The sequence below is a fragment of the Peromyscus leucopus genome, chromosome 23, assembly GCF_004664715.2.
Source record: "Peromyscus leucopus breed LL Stock chromosome 23, UCI_PerLeu_2.1, whole genome shotgun sequence".
Lineage (NCBI taxonomy): Eukaryota > Metazoa > Chordata > Mammalia > Rodentia > Cricetidae > Peromyscus > Peromyscus leucopus.
This window is the reverse complement of record NC_051082.1, coordinates 29942497-29968293: the sequence shown is the minus strand read 5'-3', so window position 1 is coordinate 29968293 and position 25797 is coordinate 29942497. Positions and strand designations below refer to the sequence as shown.

General features: G+C 40.2%; 1 protein-coding gene across 1 annotated transcript; it reads right to left on the bottom strand.

Annotated features, from left to right (window-relative positions):
• Window positions 1-2930: 2930 nt before the first annotated feature.
• On the bottom strand, window positions 2931-23894 carry LOC114685037 (cytochrome P450 3A9). The gene is made up of 13 exons (XM_028859643.2): window positions 23703-23894; window positions 22661-22757; window positions 21297-21349; window positions 20548-20647; window positions 17735-17848; window positions 17422-17510; window positions 14943-15091; window positions 12277-12404; window positions 10551-10617; window positions 7997-8157; window positions 6500-6726; window positions 3975-4137; window positions 2931-3317 (listed from the first exon to the last, which is right to left on the bottom strand). The coding sequence occupies exons 1-13, from the start codon at window positions 23771-23773 to the stop codon at window positions 3222-3224; spliced, it is 1515 nt and encodes a 504-aa protein (XP_028715476.1). The 5' UTR covers window positions 23774-23894; the 3' UTR covers window positions 2931-3221.
• Window positions 23895-25797: the final 1903 nt, after the last annotated feature.

Sequence of the window (25797 nt, the reverse complement as noted above, 5' to 3'; positions counted from 1 at the left end):
TCTGTTCTAGGAACTATTTTTCTTGAACTATCTGAGACTAAATTGCCAAAATGATAGATATAAGCTCTTAACATTTCTACAAACTAGTTGTATTAATTACTTACCTTGTAACTGCAACAAAAATGCCTGACCAAAAAAAAAGTTTCACAAGCACGTGAAAGCAGGCTGGAGTCTTTAAAGCAAGGGCCTGTCTATTAGTTACTTTTCTGTTGCTGTGATAAACACTATGGCCAAGGAAATGTATAGAAGAAAGAGTTTGTTTAGGTTCATGGTACCAGATGGATTAGAGCCCATCATGAGAGGGAAGCATGGTAGCAAACAGTAGGAGCAGGAAGCTGAGAGCTGACATCTTCAAATGTAAGCATGAAGCCCAAAGAGGGAACTAAAAATTATATGAAGCTTACTTTCTTAAAGTCCACCTCTAGTGACTATAGCGGAAGTTTTCCTGGTCCCACCCAACTCCTGTGGTCCCTCAGTCTCTCAGCTGCTCAGACCCAAATGAACACACAGAGGCTTAATATTAATTGAAACTGCTCAGCCATTAGCTCAGGCTAACTACTGACTGTCTCTTACACTTAAACTCAGCCCATTTCTGGTAATCTATATGTCGCCATGTTTTCTGTGGCTTTACCTATGTGCCATTACATGCTGCTCCCTGGACAGTGGGCTGCAATCTCCTCCTCCGTTTTGTTTTTCCTACCCAGAATTCTCCTTGTCTGCTTATTCTGCCTATACTTCCTGCGTGGCTACTGGCCAATCAGCATTTTATTTATCAACCAATCAGAGCAGCATATTCACAGCATACAGAACATCCCTCAGCAAGTGGCACACTTCCTCCAGTAAGGATGCATCACCTACTGCTCCTCAAACATCATCAACAACTGGCAATGTATTCAAAAGCTCAATATTGTGAGGAATCATTCCCATTCAACCCATTACAGGCTGCGATGAGGATTCTGGTGTAAATGGGCTCTTGAGATGACTCACAGGAGCATAAGTGTGAGGAAAAGCTGAACAGGGAAGGAGGGAAAGGCTGATAAAGATGTGAAGCTCTACCCCTCCCTCATAATCTACAGGGAGTTAATGATAGCTCAGGGAGATATGTTTTCTTCAGTGATGTAGCCCACTGGTAAGTGGTCCATGTTGTTGTAAATGACCCCTTATCTTTACTACCTATATACAACATTAATTAACTCATACACCCAAAAAGACAGAAAAGTACAAGGGGGAACTGGTTGGGAAGAGAGAAGGGATCAGTAGAACTGAGGTAAATAAAGTCAAAATATATTAAACATGTGCATAAGATGCTATAATGAAACTCATTATTATACACAATTAGTATAAGCTAATAAAATGCATAAATAAATTAACTGAACAACAAAATAATTAAACAACAAAAATAATAAATTTTGACTGAGTTTATCAACCCATACTGTCGTGTATTTATTTATTTATTTATTTATTTATTTATTTATTTATTTATTTATTTATTTTTTGAAATGAAAATTTCATCCAGGGAAAAACTCATTAAGATTCAGAAGTAAATGAGGCTAATCAGACTCAATAAGTAAACAAAACTCACAAGTTTCAAGAAGTTCCTGAAACTTAGAAGAGTCATAAGCTCCCAACTCCCAGGTTATGTAAGTAGAAGGATTATAAGGAATTAAAAGGGAACTTCAGGGCTGTAGCTTTCTTGTATCAGAGATGCAGCAGTCTTCAACCAAGACTCGGTGATGGAGCTGTTTTTGAATCGCCTGTGTGTATGTAAGCAAGCCCTCATTCATGCTCTTGTAAGTATCCCTAGAAATTCACTGGTTCACTAAGATAGACTGGAGTGGAATCATTGCTTTGGTCTCTCTTTGGTGCCACATCTGGAGTAGATAGTTGTTCCTTCACAATTCTCTAGGAAAAGTCAACACCATTGACATCTCAATTTATTAATTAACTATAGTATGCTGCAAATAAAAATGTTTGCTAAAAATTTAGTCATTAATTTACAACCTACAGCTCTAGAAAAAGCTCACAAGGAGGACCCAAAGAGGGACAAATGGATAACCCTGGGAAAGGGAAATAAATGAGATCTCCATGAGTAAACTGGGGATAAGGGTTGGGCAATGGAGGGTAGGGGATAGGGGATGAGAACATAAGAGAACACAATGGTCAAGCTGGAACAGAGATGGAGTGGGAGAGCAATGAAAGAGATACCATGATAGAGGGAGACACCATGGGAATAGGGAGAAACCAGATGCTAGAGAAGTTCCCAGAAATCCACAAGGATGACCCCACCTTAGACTACTAGCAGTAGTAGAGAGGGTGCCTGAACTGGCTTACCCTAGTAATCAGATCTGTGAATACCCTAACTGTCATCATAGAGCCTTCATCCAGTAACTGATGGAAACAGATGCAGAGATCCACAGCCATACACCAGGCCAAGCTCCAAGAGTCCAGTCAAAGAGGAAGAAGAGGGATTCTATGAACAAGGGCCATCAAGATCATGATGGGGAAACCTACAGAGACATCCAAACCAAACTAGTGGGAACTCATGAAGTTTAGATCACCAGCTGTGGAGCCTGAATGGGACTGGACTAGGCCCTCTGCATAATTGAGACAGTTGTATAGCTTGATCTTCTTAAGGGGCCCCCTGGCAGTAGGAGCAGAATCCATCCCTGGTGCATGAGCAGGCCTTTTGTAGCCCACTTCTATGATGGGACATGTCTCACGGTCCTGAGGCAGGGAAAGGGGCTTGGACCTGCCTCTACTAAATGTACCTCCCCATGGGAGGCCTTACCTTCTTATAGGAGGGAATGGGGGGTGGGTTGGGAGGGGGAGTCTGGAGGGGCAGGAAGAGGGAAGAGGGGGATCTTTGGTATGTAAAATGAATTTTAAAAAGTTCTTAATAAAAAAATTAGTCATTAGCATCACTATAAAAATTCTCATTTTCAGTAGTAGTTGATAAAACTAGTAATTGGTGTTTATTTTATCAACATAAATCAGGGGATTTGGTGGTGACAATGAAGTAGAAATAGACAGTCCCACAAGAACCAGGGAGTTGAACACATCTATCTTAGATTAGTGTTATCACATCCTTATGTTCCATGACAAGCTCAATGAACACCCAGAATCCTGCATGAGTGCACAAGGTTACCACAGTCTTCATCTTTGAATTTATTCACAATCTGAATTGGTTTCTGGTCCAGTGGGATGCAGCATCATAACAGACATCAAGCTCCACTTACAGTCTCATCTCTTGACACAACCTTTAGAAGGATTGGTTTTTCTGGTTGAAGAAGTCCTTGCTTGCCTATTTTTAAAGGGATCTGCAACAGTTCCGCAAGCACAAGAAGCAGTCAGTGAAATAACACCAACCACAAATACAAAGAGACATACAAATGCCAAGGGTGCTTTACAAGCACACAAAAACTACTTTTACCTCCTGTGCCCTTCCTTAGGTATTATCTACCTTTTTGGAGACAGGGTTTCTCACTAGCCTGGAACTCACAAATTATATAGTCTAGGTGCTTAGTAAGCCCTGGGAATCTGCTGGTCTGTCTCCTCAGTGCTGGGATTACAAATGCATGCCAACACACCTGGTTGGTAATAGGTGGGTTGGTTGATTGGTTGGTTGGTTGGTTGGTTGGTTGGTTGGTTGGTGGTTGCTGGCTGGGTTTTGTTTGGTTAGTTTGTTTGCTTGCTTGCTTGCTTGTTTTGTTTGCTTTATTTTGCATGGGTTATGGGAATTAAGTTCAAGTCCACATGCTTTCAAGGCAAGAACCTTACTGACAGACCTATCTTCTGAAGCCCCTGAAGTTAGACAGTCTTTGTACTTAGGTCTTTATAAAGCAAAAGATACAAGTCTAAAACTGAAATACTTAAACTATCCAATAGGCATTGCAAAGAAATTCCTTAACAAATAGATCAATATACTTTTTTGCAAAACTCCCAAAAAATATAACTTACTGAAAAAGCACACTCACCTGAGTTTCCTTGCAAGGCTGGAAGGAGAAGTTCTGCAGGACTCTGACAAGAGCAAGTTTCATGTTCATGAGCGCAAACCTCATGCCAATGCAGTTCCTGGGTCCATCCCCAAAGGGCAGGTATGTGTAAGGATTAATGTTACCCTGATTTTTCTTGCTGAACCTGGTCCCACAGGAGTAGATGAAGACAAGTTAATAAAGGCTAAGAATCCACAACAGTCACTTGCTTGGTATCTTTTAGATACTCATAAGCAGTAGTAAACAGAAAGCTTTCCTGAGTCAGTTGTGGAAATTCTGGTGTGACTTTTAAAGTTTCTTACTTGTATACAATGCATTGTGATTATTTTCCCTCCCACATTAACTTCCTGTATACCCTCCCCAACTCTATTCACTGTCTTCTTCACAACTTGTCTCCCTCCTATTTTCATGTCTATTTTGCGTGAGTCTTTCACAGGTAGTCACAGACATTGTTCATGACAGCAAAGGCCATGTTCTAACCAGAAGACACCATTGGCACACCTCCTCTACTCTTTAGCTCCTACAGTCTTTCCACCCCCTCTTCTGTGATGTTCTCAGGCCTTAGAGTGGGTGATAGGCCATAGGAATTATACAAGTTACAAGTGTGGGTGATAGGCCATAGGGATTATACAAGTTAAAAGTCTTCCCTCTCGCTTTACCATGGAGGAGCTTAGTCATATTGAGATGAAGTGAATGCTGTCTAAAACAAACATTCATCTTTAAATATGATCTTTGCATTTAGTATGATGTGTTCATTCTCTGAGACATAAGAAATGAGACCAATTGAAGAAAAGTATGTTATTGGCTGAACTAACACTCATTAAAGCAGGAGGATAAAATTCTTACCAGTACTGAAATTGTTTCCCTTGCACTGTCTTCTCTCTGTTATTCTTTTTTCTCTTTTCCATTATTATTTTTTCTACTGCTTACCTTCCCTTTCTCCCCACTTCTTTTCATTTCTCACTCTGTTTCTTCCAGCTTCCCATCCTCCCTTCCTCCACCCTTCCCTTCCCTTCCTCTTTCCCCTCCCTCTCTTCTTTCTTTATTCCTCTTCCTTTTCCTTCCTTCTGTCCCTTCTAGCCTCCCTTTTTCTTCCCCTCTTATTCCTTCTTTTTCTTCTTGCTCTCCCCATCCTTCTTAGGAATAGTTTAAGTCAGATGATTTACAAAGACATACAATGCTACTCTAATATATTATCATTAATTTATTGCTCTATGTGTTCCTTTGAGTATAAAAATCTAGGAGGATAGACAACTTTCATTCAAATAATATAACATATAAATGATACTTAAGAGAATTTTTTGTTTCTAGAAAAGTGGCAATTACAATATGACTATGTGTTTTAAGCTATTTTTTAATATTTTGGAAAAATTCTAATGTATATAAGACTATTATATTTCCAAAATCATAATGATGGTTTGGGGAGGTGTGTGAATAAATACCACACATGGAAATGGTTACTGGTCACATAGAATTCCATTGAGAGTGCTGTGGATGTTGATTTGTATACAGTCCCCCCGTGAATTTGTCAAACTTTCTCTGTTGTAGACATTTATCAACATATTGCTTTATTAGTGTTTGGAGTAGTCCCTCATACACAGTAAACACAGGCTATCTGTCTCATTATTAAATGAATATAACAACAGTTTGTCAATCATCTGTGTGTCACAAAGCTATAGGAGGTGTAATTACTGAGACTAGAAGGAACACAAAAGCCATCTGGTCCGGAAGACAGAAAAACTGATGAGCTCTGGTTAAGTTCTTCATAGACTGTACATAGACTTAATGATGTCTAAATGGCACATCATGACCAACAACATAAGGTACCAGAAATCAGGAGGTGTATAATTAGAAGCAATGAATGTCTAAATCCTAGTCCTTTCAGCTTGCCAGCCTCTGCCTTAAAAACACCATTCTTTATTTTGCTTACCAAGAAAACAATTAGACTGTAGAACTATGACTGAAGCCTGACCTTGCCTCTGGGTTTCCAGAAGAGACCACCTGAGCCACATCCAAAAGAAGGGTGTCTAGGGTCTCAGACTCCTAGACAGCAGGCAACATGGCTTTGGAAAAGTCACATAGGGTAAGAAAGTGGCCAGGACAACAGCCAGAGGCAATAATGGAAGGACCTGTGGTCTCCTCTGTCCTCAGCAGGGCTGCTCAAATGACAAGGCCCTCAGATGACACCATTACAGCCACAGTGAAGGACCCAGGAGGCAAAGTGTAGTCAAATGGAAAATGTAAATATTCTCTAAAGGTGAGGGGAGCAGCTAAAGGGAACAGCAAGAAAAACCTAGGCATGAAAAGTCTAATGCATAAAATGAGATAGTGTGGAGGACATTGTGACAGATGCTACTCTTGTCTTAAAAGTTTGAATAGGTAGATAGATACGTAGACACAAAGACAGACTGCTCTTGCTACTTATGTGACTTCAACACCAAGAGACAGCACATCATGCTTGGGACTAGTCCAGTTTTGGGTAGTTTATCTTTCCCATATCCCTGTACCTTTCAGGGTGGAACTCCTCAGGCTCTGGCCAATGCTTTGGGTCTCTGTGAAGAGCAAAGGTTGGTACCATCATCACAGTCCCTTTGGGAATGAGTACCCCATTGATTTCAACATCTTTCTTACAGACCCTCTCAAGTCTTCCAGCAATTGGATATAATCTGAGAGTTTCATCCACTACCATGTCCAGATACTCCATCTGGACCAGGGTATCATAGGTGGCAGGTGCCTGCAAAGAGAGAGAGAGATTTTCATAAATTAAGATTTTGAACTAACTTTCATCTGTAGAGAACTACTAAGGGGTTACACTACCAAAGAAAAACTCCTGTTGATGAAAGACCTTAGCATTTAAAATGCATTTTAATAACTGATACTTGAACATGCTCAATGCATCTGTAAGAAATGTAGGATAATTATGAAATATGGAGACTTTGTGACAATCCCAAACCCAGGACCTAAAATCCTCAGCATTACTATATACTACTTTTTCTTTCTTATGTAGGGAATCATAACTAACAGATCATGATAATTAGAGTCAACAACTTGACACATTTAGAGTTACCTTTTCACAGAAAGGGCACACACATCTACTTGAAGGTATATAAACATAGGTAGAAGAAAAATCCTTATTGTACTTACTTGAAAATATCCCATGTGATCATTCTTTTAATTATATATAAAATTTGGAAGCACTAATAGGATAAAGTTTTAAATGATCTGAAGAGATACTGGTCTCTTCTATATTAAAGGTGACAAAAGACAGATACAGTCATTGCCATCAAAATGCTCAGTTCCAACCCTGGTAAAAGTCACAATGAGAACAGGATCCATCACTCAGCCACATTCTCTATTGCTGGTCCAGCCCACTGGTTGTTCCCTCAGGGTTTGCCTGTGAGCTCTGAAGAGAACGATAAGCCAGACAGCCCCACAGACCACATAACCTCACATCCCAAGTCTCCCAGTTTGGGCAGAGTTGTAAAGACCAATGTGAGAAACTTTTGACTATTTTATGGGACTTTTAGACAAACTGTAATGCACGTAAGGTTAAGAGTTTGACTCAGGCCGCCTATGAGTGGAGAGAGATTGTGTGGGACGGAACTAAATCAATCTGCCTTGCTCAGTCCAGCCAAGGCCAGTCACACTCAGCCAACAACAGGCAACAGCACACCCCATGACATCAGCAGAGCTGACTACTGAGACACTGGACTAACCAAAGCTATCTTCCATGCCACTGTGATTTGGTGGTTGTTTCTTGATAGGTTTTGATGACACAGAATGGATAAATCTGTACCAACATTCATGAACAAAGACATTGTTTTCCTAAAAGCAGTAAGTAGCCAATGCCTGTTTCCTATTCATTTCTCTTGTTAGAACCTTAAGTAAAGGTGGTGAAAGAATCAATGCTTATCACTTCATTAAAAAAAACTCACTGATATGGAGTCATTCATGTCAATGTGTCTCCTCTTCCCTTCCTCCCTCTCCAGGTCCCGTCCCCTCACCTTATTGGGCAGAGCTGCATCAATTTCATCCTGCAGTTTCTTCTGGACATCAGGGTGAGTGGCCAGTAAATACAAAGCAAAGGAAAGAGCGCTGCTGGTGGTCTCATAGCCAGCAAAAATAAAGATAATAGACTGAGCCACAATCTCCAGATCGGATAAAGCTAATGGGAAAGGAAATACATTTTATTTTATTTCATTTGTGTGTGTGTGTGTGTGTGTGTGTGTGAGAGAGAGAGAGAGAGAGAGAGAGAGAGAGAGAGAGAGAGAGAGAGAGAGAGAGAGAGAGAGAGGAGTGGGGAGGCATTCTTGTGAGGGTCAGAGGGCAATTTGCAGGAGTGATTTTTCTCCTTGCAACATTCGGGTCCTCGGGTTTGAACTCAGGTCTTTGGCTTTGGCTTGGTAGCAAGTACCTTCTTTTTTTTTTTTTTTTTGGTTTTTCGAGACAGGGTTTCTCTGTGCAGCTTTGCGCCTTTCCTGGAACTCACTTGGTAACCCAGGCTGGCCTCAAACTCACAGAGATCCGCCTGCCTCTGCCGCCCGAGTGCTGGGATTTAAGGCGTGCACCACCACCACCCGGCTGGTAGCAAGTACCTTTATCTGTTGATCTATATTGCTGGCCCAATAGACACATTTTAGGTAAAGGAGATCAGTATTTTTTTAAAAAAAAAAAAATTATGATTTGTGGCACAGGAGACCACTTCCTAAATATAACACCAGTAGCACAGACACTGCAAGGAACAATGAATAAATGGAACCTTCTGAAACTGAGAAACTTTTGTAAGGCAAAGGACATGGTCAGTAAGACAAAACAACAGCCTACATAATAGAAAAAGATCTTTACCAACCTCACATCTGACAGAGGGCTGATCTCCAAAATATATAAAGAACTCAAGAAACTAAATATCAAAATACCAAAAAATCCAATTAAAAAAAATGGACTGCAGAGCTAAACAGACAATTCTCAACAAAAGAATCTCAAATGGCTGAAAGACTTTTAAGGAATTGCTCAACATCCTTAGTCCTCAGGGAAATGCAAACCAAAACAACACTGAGATACCATCTTACACCTGTCAAAATGGCTAAGATCAAAAACACTGAAAACAGCTTATGTTGGAGAGGATGTGGAGCAAGGGAAACATTCCTCCACTGTTGATGGGAGTTCAAACTTGTACAGGCTCTTTGGAATCAGTATGGCAGTTTCTCAGCCAGAAGATCAGGGTGTTCTGTGAGATTGTGTCTCCTAGTTATGTCAGAAGCTATACCCATAAAGTCTTGACAACATGACTGCCCAAATACGAGCTGAACAAGGATGACACCAACAGATATGCCAAGGTGGATGGGGAGAGTTCATGAGACCTCAACCCTACACAGAGAATGACAGGCAACTAAGGAATGCTGAGAGGGGGAGAAATAGTCTTCTCCAGGGAACAGCACAGTTATTCGGTACCAAATTGCCATCCCTGAAGGCATACATATGCGTAACGTCATACAGACTTAGCAGATTATATTTAGGAACATTTATGTATATACATATGTGCATTCAATAACAATGAAAAAAGAGAACCTGAAGTCGAAAGAGAGCATGGAGGGGTATATGTAAGAGTTTGGCTTATTCAATGCACATGCCTGAAAGAACCTGAGTGTCAAAATAAGTAATGATAGTGAGGGAACAGAATTAATGCATGGGATTGTGCAGGAGAAGGTGAGGAGCAGGAGCAGGAGAAAAACAAAGGGGAAAGAGGAGGAAGAAGAAGAGTAGGAGGGGAGAGAAGAAGGAGGAAGAATTGTGGAGAATGAAGGAAGGGAAGGAAGAGGAAGACGGAGGGCAAAAAGGAGGAAAAAGAAAAAATAAAGCAGAAAACAGACGATTGCCCCTCTCTTACATAGAACATAACTCCTGGCTGCCTAGGGTGGATGGCATTAGAGAGCCATCGTTTTTCAACCATCGCAGCAATGGCTTCCTCAACAGCCACCCATGATGGGAAAATAAGTAGGTGGAAAGCTAGTAAGAGTAGTGGGGTATGTGCTTAGTCCCAACGCTTTCTCCACATGTTCCTTATCAACTACACAGGAAATCAAAGCGTGGCTGTAAATCAAGAGCTGGACAAGCATTCATCCCAGGTTTCCAGTGACCATCACCACTGTGGGGCTGTTCCTCTCACTGGGTGTCTACATGAAAATCTCCAGGCAAAGCTTTTGACTCAGTGGATCTAAATGAGGCCCAGTTGGTATCTGTTCTGTAGTACAAGACCCAGAGACCATTGGTGATCTCCAATCCTGAATTCCATGCTTATGGCTCCCCTTCAGGCTTTGAACACAGTAATAATCCTGTGCTTCTAGAAAGTTTGTTTGTATATGTTATATGTATATGTATATGGCTGCTGTATATAATGTCTACATCTGTGGGTTGGGGTGGAGTTTTTTTAAGGGGTTGGAATTGTTTGTTTGAAATTTGGAGACATAGTCATCTACTTGAAAATCCTTCTGAATATTTCCAGGACAAACTCCTCACTCTGAGGTTCCCCATCAGTAAACATGAAACATCCTTGCTTACCTTTATGAGACTCCTTGATGTTGGAACTCTGGGAGTTTATCATCAGCTGAAGAAAATCCACTCTTTGCTGAAAGAAAAATAATTTTTGAAAGATTCAAGGTCAGTTGAGAGATCAGAGTCAGTCACAAGTGCAGAACTAGTCACCATTCTGACAATAATGCTTATTTGAAAGTCCAGAAGTCTGACTGGGACTCCCAAAGTCAATAATAAACAAAAAACATGTCCATACACATGCTTTGGAGAGCAGAATGCTTTCCTGAGTGAACACTGGCTCCACGTCCAATGGCTTTGGTCTTTCCTGTCTTTGACCCTGAGTTCTCTGGCTTCTGAACAGTCCAGGTCAGCCCCTTCCCTTTGCATGTGTGCTCACACAGACGTTCTGGACTTCAGTCTGGTGTCCTCCCATCTTAATCTCAAACCATTGTCCTTATGATGAAACTTGGAGGCAGAATGACTGAGAGAGACGAGCCTGGGTTTCATAGCAAGATTATCTCAAAAAACTTAAAATTAAAAATAAAGCAGACTAAACTGTGCTGGGTAGAATAAAATAACTTTTTTTTGAAAATGTGTAAAATGATAAGCTTGGAAATGACATGATTTCTTGCCAGTATGAGATCTGGGGAGTTAAAGTACCTGGAAAGAATTTGTAAGCAGAATCATTATCCTTTTAGGAAAAGGAGGTGGTAATTTTGTCTCACATTTTTTAAATTTACATTAAATTTTGCACACAAAAAAATTGTACATGGAAATGGAATAAAATGAAAATTTGATGCATGCATATATTGAATGTTGCCTAAATCAGGTCAAGTATATTTTTCTCAACATCCATTACTCATCTGTGATGAGAAGTTTCAAAGTCCATTCCTCTATAGCTTTGGGGATTTTTAGAATGACTTCAATGAGCATAGGAGTACAAATGCCTTCCACACAAGTTTATGTCATCTTATGACTGACAGGAAGATGGCTGGATTACATGGGAGTTCTATTCTTAACTTTTTGCTCATTTTTCCTCTGATATGAACTAAGATCACTGAAGACTTAGTCTTTGAAGAAATTATCCATTAATAATGGTTGTTCCTGTCTGGGTGTGGTGGCTCACACCTTTAATCCCAGCACTCAGGAGGCAGAGGAAGGTGAAAACCAAAATAATAATAATAATAATAATAATAGCTTCTCTGTTGGGATCTTCCAGTCCAACATTAAAGTCATAAACTCTGTTCCCAATATGAAACTCTAGAATAGAATTGAGCTGGATACCCAGGGCAACTTGAACCATTGTTCAAGGATGACATGTTTGCTGATCACATGTAAGGATCTGAGTTTTGTTTTATCTCCTCCACTAAGAAAATAACAAACTTTGATGTTTTTGAGATCTATCCATATAGCTTTCCATAATCCCAGTTTACATCCCCACAAATCATATGCAAGCAATATCTTTTTACTAGCATGTGGTGAAATTCTTGCCCTAAAATATTTATTCTGTGGTACACTAATTGTCAGGCATATCATTAATTTTAAATGCTTTCTCTGGCTCATTTTATTTCTCTATTCCCAACCACTACACTCTTCATTCTCTTCTAAATATCAAAAATTCCCTGTCCTTCACCTACACTCCTCATGTAACTTTTAAAGATGTAGAGGAAATATATATATGCATATTTGTTTTATAGAAAGAGGGAGAAATGCATTATCAACAAATGGAAGTCCTAGTGTGAGCAGTTATTACCTTTGCTTTCTCTTGCATGCGATCCTCCTTCATTCGCTGTACAGAAGTTTTAAAAAAGCTTATAACATCTTTTGGAAACAAGCAGATATTTAACGCATCAAATACTGGGATAAGGAATGGAAAGAGTGCTAGAGGGGAAAGAAAAGAGAAACCGTGGTGAAAATACAAATTTTACCTGTGCGCGTGCTCAGGTTCCAGGCCCCTGGCTGGGAAAGGACGTGTCAATGTATGGCCACTGACATAGAAGTGATATCAATGGCACCTGCTGCATGGTTTCAGGGTTAAATCCCTTGACCTCTCACCCTTGACATGTTGGACTAAGGTCTTTTTGGATGAATCAGGCTTCAGTCCAGTTGCTGCAGTTAATCGTGATGTTCAAGAAAGAGCTTTCAAGCTGGAGAGATGGCTCAGTGGCCTAAGTGTTTGCCTTGCAAATGTGAGGCTCTGGGTTCAGTTCCCAGAACCCACGTTAAAAGCCAAGTTCAGTGCCTCAGGAATGGCAACATGAGAGGTGAAGACGGTGAATTCCAGGAAGCTTACTGGCTAGTGAAGCTTGGTGAAGTTCACCTACCTACTTGGTGAAGTTCCAGGCCAGTAAGAGAGTCTGCCTCAAACAAAAGGTGACAGATGCCTGAAGTTGTCCTCTGACCTCTGCATACTTATGCACACCCATATACTCCAGTACACCTACCCACCCACCCATGAATATGACACAAATGATGATGATGATGATGATGATGATGATGATGATGATGATGATGATGATGATAACATTAACCAAAAGCACAAAACTTTATAAGATAGAGACAAAACAATATCCAGAAGGGGATTTATGGGTATTGAGGAAAAACTGATGACATATGACAATACTTTATAGCATGCACCACTAAAAGAGAAGAAAAAACACACTTCAGGTGGAGAGAGAGTGGATACTACTGACTAAAGTGCAAACTAATAAAATAAAAAAACATGGAGGAAATCAATGAAAACAAAAGATTCTTCTTTGAAAATGTCTTCAGAGTTGGCAAAACGTTAGCTGTTTTGTTCTAGATCGTTCTAGAATTAGAGTGATGGCTCAGATTACCAGCATGCATAGTGAAGTGGGAGGAGAATAATGTTATGGAGAACACAAGGTCATATAAAGGAATCCCACTAGTAATTGAGGGACTAGGACAATAGCCTCAATTATACATCTTAGCCAGAATGTACAAATTCCTAGAAATACACAAATTGTAGAAACTGACTCAAAAAGAAATGCATACAATGAATAATAGACCGGTGACATAATGAGAAGTTATTTGTTGCAAAGCAAGCACACAGAGATCCATAGCATTCCTCACAATCTAGAGAAAATGGAAAACTATGACAAGAGGAGATTATCATGTCAATGTGTTCCAGGATCATACTTAATCTTACCTCCTCCTATCTAGCCTTAAGTACAGAATTTAAAGTGCTGCTGATTTTTTAAAAAATGCTACCCACAAGGAAAGCCTAAAACAAGAAGTTTTCAATGATTAATTTTGCTAAATATTTAAAGAAAATCATATGCCATTTCTTCCCAAATATGTCCAAAATATAGAAAGGACATGAAAACATCTCCAAAATTTTCCATAAGATGAGTAGTACCCTAATACTGAGACCAGACGAATATCTCACAAGAAATCTACAAACTAACATCACTTGTAAATGTGGTTGAAAGATTTTTCAACACAATATTAGATACTAAATAAAGTGACTTTAAGAAGAGTTATATTACCCTAACTCAGTAGGATTCATCTCAAGGATGCTCTGCTGTATAACTGAGTATATCAATGCAAATGAAAATGAGCAAAACAGATGAACAGATGAAAAAAAAAACCAGAAAAGCCAACACTCTTGTAATTAAAGACATGTCCTTAATTAGTTCAGCCCATTATATTAGATATTACTATACAACTCAGGCCTCCCCCTGAGTATACATCAAAAAACAACTGAAAACATGTTGAAACACAAACTTACATAATATTCATAGCAAGGCCAGGTAGTGGTGGCGCACACCTTTAATCCCAGCACTTAGGAGGCAGAAGCAGGCGGATCTCTGAGAGTTCAAGGCCAGCCTGGTCTGCAAAGCGAATCCAGGACAGGCTCTAAAGCTACACAGAGAAGCCCTGTCTCAAAAAACAAAAACAAAAAGAATATTCCTAGCAGCACTGTTTCACAACAGCCAAAAAAGTCAAAACATTCCAAATACCCATCAGTCACAGACAGAACATGACATGTCCATAAGATGGAATATAATTCTGTCATAGAAGAAATGAAATGCTAATACACACTTAAGATGCAAGAACCTTTAACACATACTAATTTGAAAGCCAAATACAAAAGGTGACATCATACAGTTCTGTTTGTATGAAGTGTCCAGACCAGGCAAATCTGTGCAGTTGGAAAATAGATTTACTTGTTGCTTATGCCTGAGGGAGGTAAGGAGTTAGTCATTAAAAATACAGTTTCTGTGATAACAAAAATGTTCCACAGCTGACAACAGTGATAGATAGCTGAAAATATTTTAAATATACTGAAAACCGTCTTTTGGCCTGTTTAAGTGGACTACTGACAACGTATGCAGATTATATTTCACTACACTGTTACTTAAAAAGACAGAAAGAATGAAATGTTAGGTCACGTACTCACTATGAGGAACAATGGATCAAAGATATCAAATTTTAAGATCTTCTTTATTTTTTCCACAAAAGGATCCTGTGGATTGTTGAGGGAATCAACATTCACACCAAATGATGTGGCAGTGATCACATCCATGCTGTAGGCCCCAAAAATGCTGAGGACAGAGAGAAATAGAAATTATCAGCTACACCTCTTCCTACTCTGCCTAAGACACATAAGGTGTGAAATAGTAGTAAATTCATGTCCAGCCAAGATAATCAGAGTGCCACACAGAAACCCTTCCTATGAAGGGTTCTCCATACGTTACCTTACCTTCTTATAGATGACACCCCTTTGCAGGGTGGCCCATTATAGTCCTAATACTGCTACAAGGATGTCTCCAGTTTCCTCTGGTCTCAAACTTCAGTAGTAGTCTGAACTGTTGTAATCAGTTGAAACACCACACAACTCACTTTTGACCTAACAATAGGAACTTCAACTCCACAGCCCTTGTTCCAATCATACTCAATTGTGAGAAGTTTTTCAGGTGACAGTGTTGTACCTGTCTTTGTGCTGTGAGATGGCATGGATATTACGATGGTTAGTTTTAATTATCAAAATAGCATACTCTAGAAATGCCTGGGAAGAAACTCTCAAGGAGGAATTGTTTATACCAAGCTGGACAGTCCTATGGGGTATTGCCTTGATTGTGTTAATGGATGTGGGAAAACATGATCCACGTCAGCATTCCCTAGATGTGGTAGTTTGAATGTAATTGGCCCCCAATAAGCTCATAGGGAGTGACTCTATTAGGAGGTGTGGCTTTGTTGAAGTAGGTGAGGCCTTGTTGGAGGAAGTGTGTCACTGCGAGTGTGGGCTTTGAGTTCTCCTATGCTCAAGATTTCATCCAGTGTCCAAGTTCACTTCCTGTTGCCTGTGCAAGATGTAGAACTCTCAGCTACCTCTCTACCACCATATCTACCTGTACACCACCATGTCCCACCATGATAATAATGGACTGACTCTCTGAACTGTAAGCCAACCAATTAAATGTTTTCCTGTATAAGAGTCATTGTGGTCATGGCGTCTCTTCACAGCAATGGAAACCCTAAGTCCTGAGCTTTGTAAGTGTGGGAAAGATAAGCTAAATATTAAGCCTATGTGTATTCATTTTATGTTGTTCTTCACTGTGGATGTCAATTCTCTCCCTCTACCATGTGGCTCCCAGGGATCTAACTCAGGTTATCACTTTGGTGGCAAGTGCCTTTACCCACTAAACTGTCTTGCTAGACCAAGGAAAGATTTACTATTTCATTGATAGTCTCAAAAAGTTTATGATGGAATATAAATTGTTTGACATTTTAACTTTCCTGGTACACACACACAGCATCCTAATATGCACCGAGTAGTTTCTCTATCCTTTTCTACTGAATCAACACTAACAAGTTTGTTTAGATAATGTCCCTTCTTTTTAAATTATCTTTTTTTTTCTAGAATTTCAAAAATGGCAATTGAGTAGACAACTTAATAATGGATCCTGTATACAGAGGTGAGACTTGTTCTCCATACGTTACCTTACCTTCTTATAGATGACACCCCTTTGCAGGGTGGCCCATTATAGTCCTAATACTGCTACAAGGATGTCTCCAGTTTCCTCTGGTCTCAAACTTCAGTAGTAGTCTGAACTGTTGTAATCAGTTGAAACACCACACAACTCACTTTTGACCTAACAATAGGAATTTCAACTCCACAGCTGGCAGTTATGGCATCTCCTAGCATTATTGTTATGGTTTGAATGTGCACTATTCCCCCAGAGGATCATTGCTGTGGATATCACTCTATATAAATAAAACACTGATGGCCAGTGACCAGGCAGGAAGTATAGGCGGGACAAAGAGAGAGGAGAATTGGGGAAACAGGAAGAAGGAGAGGGGAGACACTGCAGCGACCGCCAGGACAAGCAGCATGTGAAGACTCTGGTAAGCCACCAGCCATGTGGCAAGGTATAGATTTATAAAAATGGGTTAATTTAAGATAAAAGAACAGTTAGCAAGAAGCCTGCCACGGCCATACAGTTTATAAGTGATATAAGCGTCTGAGTGATTATTTTATAAGTGGATTGTGGGACTGCGGGGCTTGGGGAACCTGGAGAGAAGCCCTCCAACAACAGATCATGTATTTGAATACTTGGTCCTCAGCTAGTGGCACTGTCTGGGAAAAAATGTGGAAACTCAGAGCCTCATTAGAAGAAGCAGATCACTTTGGGCAGGTCTTGAGTCTCTATAGCCTGGCCATACATCCTTCACCCTGATTGTAGATGCAATGTGACCCACTAGCCTCCTGCTCATGCCACCATGTCTTCGTGCTGTGATATACTGTGTCCCCTAGAACTGTAAGCCAACATTAAACCTTTCTTCCTTCAGTTGCTTTTGTCAGGGTCTTTTGTCACAGCAACAGAAAAATAACTCACACAACAACCCAGCCCCCAACCATGCCAGCACTCACTCTTTCATGGAGATGGAATTCCCATTCTCTGATCCATGCCTCATGTTTCTCACCAACACATCTGCATACTGGTTAATGATGGGGAGCATCTATACACAAAACAAAACACCATCCATAGTGAGCTGAGGGGGCTCAGTTCCCAGTGGACACGGCTTTCCCAAGGACAAAGCAAGAAGTTCCATTAACACAAAGAGACATTCTTAGAAAGTTTCAACTCAGAGGACACTGCTTGGAAAAGGACTGTGATCTTCCATTCTACTTGTCCCCAGATTTGTTCCTCGTATTTCCAATGACAAGCTTATTACTTCATTACCTCCTTGAGCTTTCCACTGGTGAATGTTGGAGACAGCAATGCTCGGATTCTCTTCCATTCCTCATTCTCAGCGATGGTGATGGCTTTTTTCAAAATTCCTGATGGACCAAATACCTAGAATCCAAAGCAAAAGAGATGTTGCCCTATATAGATTTGGAGAACTGCCAGGTTGTGGGGAAATGTTAACAGACATCACTTACATACAAATTATTTATAACCAAGTCATTAAATGGCACAAGAAATGTGGGTTTCAAATGCCTTATTCTCTAGGAGGCTGGCTGTAGAGAAAGGAGGGTGTGTCAGTTGTGGAGGTTTGGCAAAGATAGGCTTGAGTTGATTGATGTATCAATATGCATGCATTTCAATATTATGCCTAGCTCTACAAATAATATAGGATTAATAAATGAAATGAAAAATTTTAAGTGTATATGTTGTATGGAAAGTCACAAAAGCAGCAGATAAAACTAAGCCCAACTGTGGAAGAATAAAGTTTATCTCCTTTAAAAGTAAATGCACACTCAACATTCTGTTCAACATTGTACTGGAGCTCCCAGCTATCACAATAAGTGAAGAAAAATAAAATAAAAATATATAGAAAGAAAAAACTTTCCTATTTTTTATGAAAATAATGTCAAGATATAGAATTCATGGAGGACGCAAACAAATATCTGGAACTTACAAATGAGTCAATTCGCAAAAATTAAGGCACACTGCTAAGTGAGGCATATACAAAACTACATTAAATACGTAATGACTTTCACAATCATTCCAAAGAAAATGAAATACTTTAGGTATGAATCTAACAAAATCGAACAACAGCAATAAAAATGCTCATTAAAAAAAATCAATGAAAATTTGAAGAAGTGAAGAAACGTCAAGAATTCACAGATCAAAACAACCTGTTGAGGAGATGGCTCTGAGGGTAGGAGGGCTTGTTCTTTAAGCATGAGGACCTGGGTTTGAATCTGCAGCAGCCACATTTTAAAACATTTTATGGCCATGGGTACCTGTAACCCAGTGTTGGGAGAATGGAGACAGGCAGATACCAATAGCTCACTGACCCACCAGACTAGCCAAAACAGCAGAGTAGAACAGTAGAACATGTAACATCCTCCTTGGGGCCACTGCAGGTTCACACAGGAACACACATGTACACACACATTCATACAACTCTCGCAAACACAAGATTCAGAATACTAAAATATTGTGCTATAGACATGCATACACACACACACACACACACACACACACACACACACACACAATGGAGTCTTATTCAGCCATAAAGAGGAACAAAATTATATCATTTACAGGAAAATAGATAGAACCAAAGATCACATTAAATGAAGATAAATTCAGAAACACAAATATCACCTATCAGTGTTGATAATAGTTTTTTTTAAAACTATGTTCATACAACAAAATATTACAGAGACTGGAGAGAAGGGTCAGCACTTAAGACTCAGCCTCAGTGCAGGGGGAGGGGCTTGGACCTGCCTCAGCTAAATGTACCAGGCTCTGCTGACACCCCATGGGAGGCCTTACTTTCTTGTAGGAAGGAATGGGGGTGTAGGTGGGGGGGAGAAGGCTGGGGGAGGGGAGGAGGGAAGAGAGGGGAATCTGTGATTGGTATGTAAAATGAATGAAAAAATTCTTAATTAAAAAAAAGAAGACTTGCTGCTCTTGCAGAGGACTGGAGTTTGGTCCCCGACACACATCAACTGGCTCATAAATACAAGTAACTACGGCTCTAAAGGATCTGTGCCCTTTCCTGGCCTCTGTGGGCACCTACACACATATGCACATGCACACATGGAGAGAAACACATACAAATATATACATGAAATAACTATTTTTAAAAAAAGTCACAAGAAAGTCCACTGTTTTGCACAATAAATATATGCCAATGCTGTAGAAACTAAAGATAAAATGTTCTCCAACTAAAAAGAAAATACAAGCTGTGTGGCAACTCTAATAGACAAGGATGTGGGAACCTCGTGGTGAAGGAACAGTTCTGTACCTTGGCTGTTGATGGTTATACATAGATGCACCAATAAACATGCATGGGGTTACATACCCTTGTGCACACATGCTACAAAATAAAGAGATGTAAGATTGGTACTGAATAAAATGTATGGATTATACAAATTTCCTGTCACAGAAACATACTAAATTTATAGTTACGTAAAATATCACCATTGAGACAAACAAGATGAGGAACATATGGACCATTGTTATGTATTTTGGGCCAATGCCCTATAAAATTATAATTATTTCATGATAAAAAACTAACATATTGCCAGGTGGTGGTGGCTCACACCTTTAGTCCCAGCACTCGGGAGGCAGATGCAGGTGGCTCTCTGTAAGAACAAAACAAGTTCCGGGACAGCCAGAGCTGTTATACAGAAAAACCTTGTCTCAAAAAAAAAAAAAAAAAAGAAAAGAAAAGTAAAGAAAAACACTAACATATAAAAACATAGGATCTGAGTTTGAATATCAAGCACATATTTAAAAAGCTGGACGTGGCCCTGTGCATCTGTAACCTCAGCTCTGTGAGGAACAGAAACTGGAAAATTGCCAGTGCTTACTGACTGACAGCCTGGCTCCAGGTTCAGTGAGAGACCCTGTCTCAAGGGAATAAGGCAGATAGAGCAGGACATCCAACATCCTCCTCCAACTTCCATATGTGTGTAGGTATGTGCATGGGCACGCATATGCATATACCTCATGAACATGCACATAAACATTCACGCCTCAAAAAGACGCTAATATATAAATAAATAGAGACTAAGATGTTTTAAATAGGCACCTACCCGACGATTTGTGAAGGTAGAATAACATTCCTTCACCAGTACTGTTTTGATCATGTCTGGATCCGTGATAGCCAGCATAGGCTGTCGGCCCTCAAAAAACCTGCATTGACAAAGCAAAGAGAATTAAATCCAGTCATCTAGATTTGATAGTTGGAGGCATGCCAAGGAATCCAGAATCTGATCCAGATGTTATATAACCAACACCTTAGTTATGCAACATGCTACAACATGAGCACCTAGTTCAAGTCAGGGATTCTGACCATAGGTCACTGGCATCTCATGAAACGAAGTGTAATGTAAGACATTCAGGAAGGGGCAAACACAAAATAGCTCTACACAGAGATCATAATTAGAACTAAATTGGAGCATGTGTTACCTGGATGGTGCCTACATGAATATTGCCCATGTACTCTTTTTCATAATTTTGCATGATCAAAATATTAGAATACCAAAAAGGATATGAAGTGAATGGAAAATTGAAAGTAAGTAACTTAAGTTCAAAATAGTGGAATATCCAGACACTGGACTGAAACTCAGGTGAACCATTCCTGAACCATCAAGTCCTGGAGAAAAGTCAAAATATGCGACTTTCTCCACCAAATTCTGTCTGTGAAGCACAACACTGGGGGACATATGGGACCTTTGGTAGGAAAAGCCCCCCAAAATCTTCGTAATACATAGCTTATACTCAAGATCCTGTGGGCTTTGACATTTCCTGTCTTCCCAATGGAAGTTGCCATAATACTTACCCCCACATTTTCCCATATTTTTTATGACATTGTTTGTCAAATTCCCAGAAGCCCTGGAAAGAGAAAGAAAATAAAAATCCATAGCTATTTTAAATATACTCTTCTCACCTCTAGTTGGGGCACAAATGATTTGGATCTTACAAAATCAGGCTTACTATCTATCCCTAGACAGCATTGAGAGGGTCATTGTTATTTGTAGCTGTGGGAGTGGAAAGGAGATTAATTGCTAGAGGTATTTGAAATGGGGATATTAAAGTTTCCCGAATTTTCTCCCAACATTGCAAATGCACAAAAATTCACCCTTGATTGTGAATAATTGCCTATGCTTGGCCATTTACCCTTCACTACAAATAATAGCTAACAGCATGTCTCTAAAGATTTCACTTCTCCACATGCTGTCCCTAAAGTCACAAGACTCTCTGAACTGTTCCTTCCATAGACACAATGGAGAAACAGAAGCTAAGGGAATGCCAGTGAGATCCATTAAACTCTTTACCCAGCATCTTTTTCATTTATTTCATGCCTCTTTCTTTAGAAGACTAACAGAATTATGACAGCGAAGAAACCAGTGGCCTCCTTTAATTTAGAGCATTTAGTCTCCAGCAGGTTTCTGAGTGAGAAGGCAAAAGAATAAGAATGATAATGTGTGAGCTGAAGAGATGGCACAGTGGTTAAGAGCATTGCCTGGTGTGCCAGAGGACCAGGGTTCAATTCCCAGCACCCACATAGTAGTTATCTGTAATTCCAATTCTAGGGGAACACCTTTGTGGGCACCCAGAACTCATACACAGACTTGTATGCAAACAAAATACCCATAACACATAAAAATATTTTTAAAAAATAACAAAGAGAGTTTGCCTTTATGGCTCCCTGGTAACATGGGAAAATGGGGAGAGGCCACCTCTATACAGAACACAACAAAGGAAAGTACTTTCTCCTCTACACATAACATTGGAAATGAAATACTTGCTATGAGTCTCTGACACTTCAAAAGAAAATTTCTGCTAAGTTTCAGTTATAAGTTCTAATTATGCAAATAAAAATTCCAGAAGCATGGCTGTCCCTTGCTAAAATCTGCACTGGGAACAAAGAACATTGCCCTTGGAGGATCACAAGTCTGAACATCAAGTCCTCAACATGAGTGTTGATATATCAAAGGTCTGAGCTGATGAACTGTGCCAAACCGGATTTTCCAAAGACTAACAGCAAGGCCTTCAAGAAGCTGATCTTGTCTCAGATGAAAGCCAAACATAGTTTCTGAAATGCTACCTCAGTTCTACTCAAGATCTTGTCTTTTTATTGATGGAACTAAGCCAACCTTGGCAAACACAAGAGGAAAGACAGGGATCCCAGTGAACACTCACCTTCTGGTGGTAAGCAAAAATTGAACCCAAGAAAGGCAGAGGCTTGGGCCCAGGAATTCCCAACTTTTTAAAAATCCCATGTGAATGGGTTCCATACCTATTAAGTAAAAGAGAAAACTAGTACATTGGGACTGTCATTGTATGCTATAGTGGCTCACAAGCTGTGGATACAGACACTATAAAATTCAAACATAGGAGGCAACATGTAGGCAACAAATAACAAAAACTCCAACAACAATAATTATTTTTAATCTTCACATCTTCTCCATGGGACTCTCAAAGACAACAACCAGCAAGTGTATCTGAGAGTTTTCTCTTGAGAGAGGAAGCATATTCTCTACTTCCTTGTAACTCATACCTGAAGGAATTTCATTTCATCACTGGCCCATCCTCTTCCTTATCCACGACCGGACAGACAGGTATATCAAACACTGATGAATTTTTTTAAAACCTGATAAGCAAGTTTATTTCAAAGCATACATGTGATCTATACCACATATTTGTTTATGCATTAGGCTCCCATTCCTGGCACTATCATAAACAAATGAGTAAATACATCAGTTGTCGCAAATATTGAAAGCAACAGCCCCACTTTAACTTTTTGAAGGAAGGTCCTGGGATATCTAGAGCTGAATAGAAAGAAGGAAATGAAACATTTCCATTAATTGTAAAATATCAGATGGAAAAGAGGCCTCCTAACATACACAGTGACCAGCTATTTGTAATCTTCTTCTGCTGAGCTCTGGTTGGTTTATCTGGAGAAAAACCAAGACTCAATCAGAGGATACCCCAAGTCTAACTGAGGTCACTCTATCCTCCTATCCACAGAAAGTGGAGTTTAGTAGAAGTGGAAGACCTATGTATCCCCTTGGAGGGATTTGCATAAGGCCAACAGCAACACCTTAGGTCTAAGCATCTTACACTCAAGCGATGTCCCCTTCATTTTCTCTTTGGATTTTCCAAACAGGTAGAGGAAAGAATTATCCAATTCGCATCCCCAAGTCTTGATCACTGAGGAGAGGAGCCTGGGCAGTTTACTCACAGGTAGAGGAGCACCAGGCTGGTAACCAGGAGCATCCAGGTTTCCATGGAAAAGTTTGGGATCAGGTCCATTGCTGCTTTCTTTAATCAAGTCTCTCTTTTGTGTTTTATTCTCAACTCTATGTGCTGCACCTTGCAGGTCTGAGCCTGATGAGTTCCCTTCCCCACCCAGCTGTGATTCAAGGAGGCCAGCCTGCAGTGCTTAAGTACTGGGAAAGGGGTTGGGCTGGCCTTGCAGCCAATGGAAACACCCATTGTGCTCCACCCACAGTTCCATGAGTCAGGTGCACTCTCTATCTTAGCAGTTGGCATGGTACCATGGATGTGCCCACTTTGATCTTTGAATTCATTTGGTAATAAATATTAACCAAAAAAAATGCAACCAGTGATTTCATTATCACTGAGTGCAAAGGTTGTTGCTTATCAGAAACTCAAGTGAAATCCTTGGCTTTAATTCTTTTCTAGTAGTTCTGTCCTTGTTTGCTTTCTGTAGTTGTGATTTTAAAAAAAAAAACACTATGATGTAAAACAACCTGGGGAAAAGAGTTTATTTCATATTGCAACTTATGAAGGGAAGTCAAGGCAGAAAATTAAGGTATGAATCTGAAGGTAGGAACTGAAGCAGAGCCCATGGCTATCCACAGACTCCTCCCTGTGGTTTGGTCAGCCTGATTTATTCCCCCCTGGAAATGGTTCAGAGAGCTGGGAAGGGTCCAAGGATCAAAGACACTGGGACATGAGAGTTCCCCCTCCTTTATAGACAATTTACATAGTGCCTTCTGAGTTTTTTGGAGGAATGTGCGCGCGTGTGCGTGCACGTGTTTTCAAATTCTGTTTTGTTGTATGCAGCCCATGGTCAGAGGATTTGGTGGTTTAAATGAGAATGGCCCCTGCAGGCTCACTTATTCCACTTGAACACTTATTCCACTGTTTGGAAATAGTTAGGAGGTCTGGCCTTGTTGGAGGAGGTGTGTCACCAGGAGTGGGCTTTGAGGTTTCTAAAGGCCACACCATTCCCAGTTAGCCATCTCTCTCATTGCCTCTTGCCTTCGGATTGGATGTAAGCTCTCAGCTACTGCTCCAGTGCCATGCCTGCCTGCCACCATGCTTGATGATCATGGACTCACCCTCTGAAACTAAATTGCCTTGGCCATGGTGTCTCTTCACCATAGTACAACAGTTACAAAGAAAAGGGGGTTTCTGTCCTTCCTCTGTCAATGGTTTTCCTATACGTCAATCTTGATGCCTCTGGAACCTCCTTTCCTGCTGTTCTCCTACATCAGGTGTAGCTGACAGGTTTATTTCTGCATCCTCTCCTGCATTCCTATCATTGTCAGGAAGATGAATGGAACCAGAGATCACCATGTTAAGCAAAATAAGTCAGATTCAGAAAGACAAGCATTGCATATGGAATCTTTTCAGGTTTTACTTTATTTTTTCAGTCATGTTAGGAGTGGATGCACATGATGTACACCCATGGGTGAGCATCTGCAGAGGCCAGAAATGTACAGTGGACTAGAACTCCCCTAGAACTGGAGTTACCAACAGTTGTGAGCTACTCAATATAAATGCTGGGCACCAAACTCCAGTCCTGTAAAAGCAGAAAGTGTTCTTAACCACTTAGCCATCTCTCCAGGTCCCTCATATGGAACCTTACAATAAAAGGCCTAGATAGAGAAGAATGGTTATAAAGGAATAAAGAGGGGACCATAGGAGGGTAACAAGTTTGAGTAATGAGAGGAAATATGATCAAAGAATCTTATGCAAAATTTCATACTGAACTCCCTTAGAATTTTGGACAATTTATTACACTAATTTTTTTTAAAAAGGAGGCCAAATAATTTGTGGTAAGACAGTAGAAAAACTATCTTGACAACATCTCAGGTACTGGCTGCATTGTACCTCACCCATCACAGGCTCAATGGTGTAAAAACTTAAAGTCATTTGAAAGATTGCTTTGGGAGTTTCAGGGCAACCCGCTCACACAGAGCCACCTTGCTGTGACAGTTTCCCTGAGAAGATGGAACACAAACACCTATTAACCCCAGATAAGGAGCTGATGACAGACCAAAAAACAATTACACCAAAGTCCAACT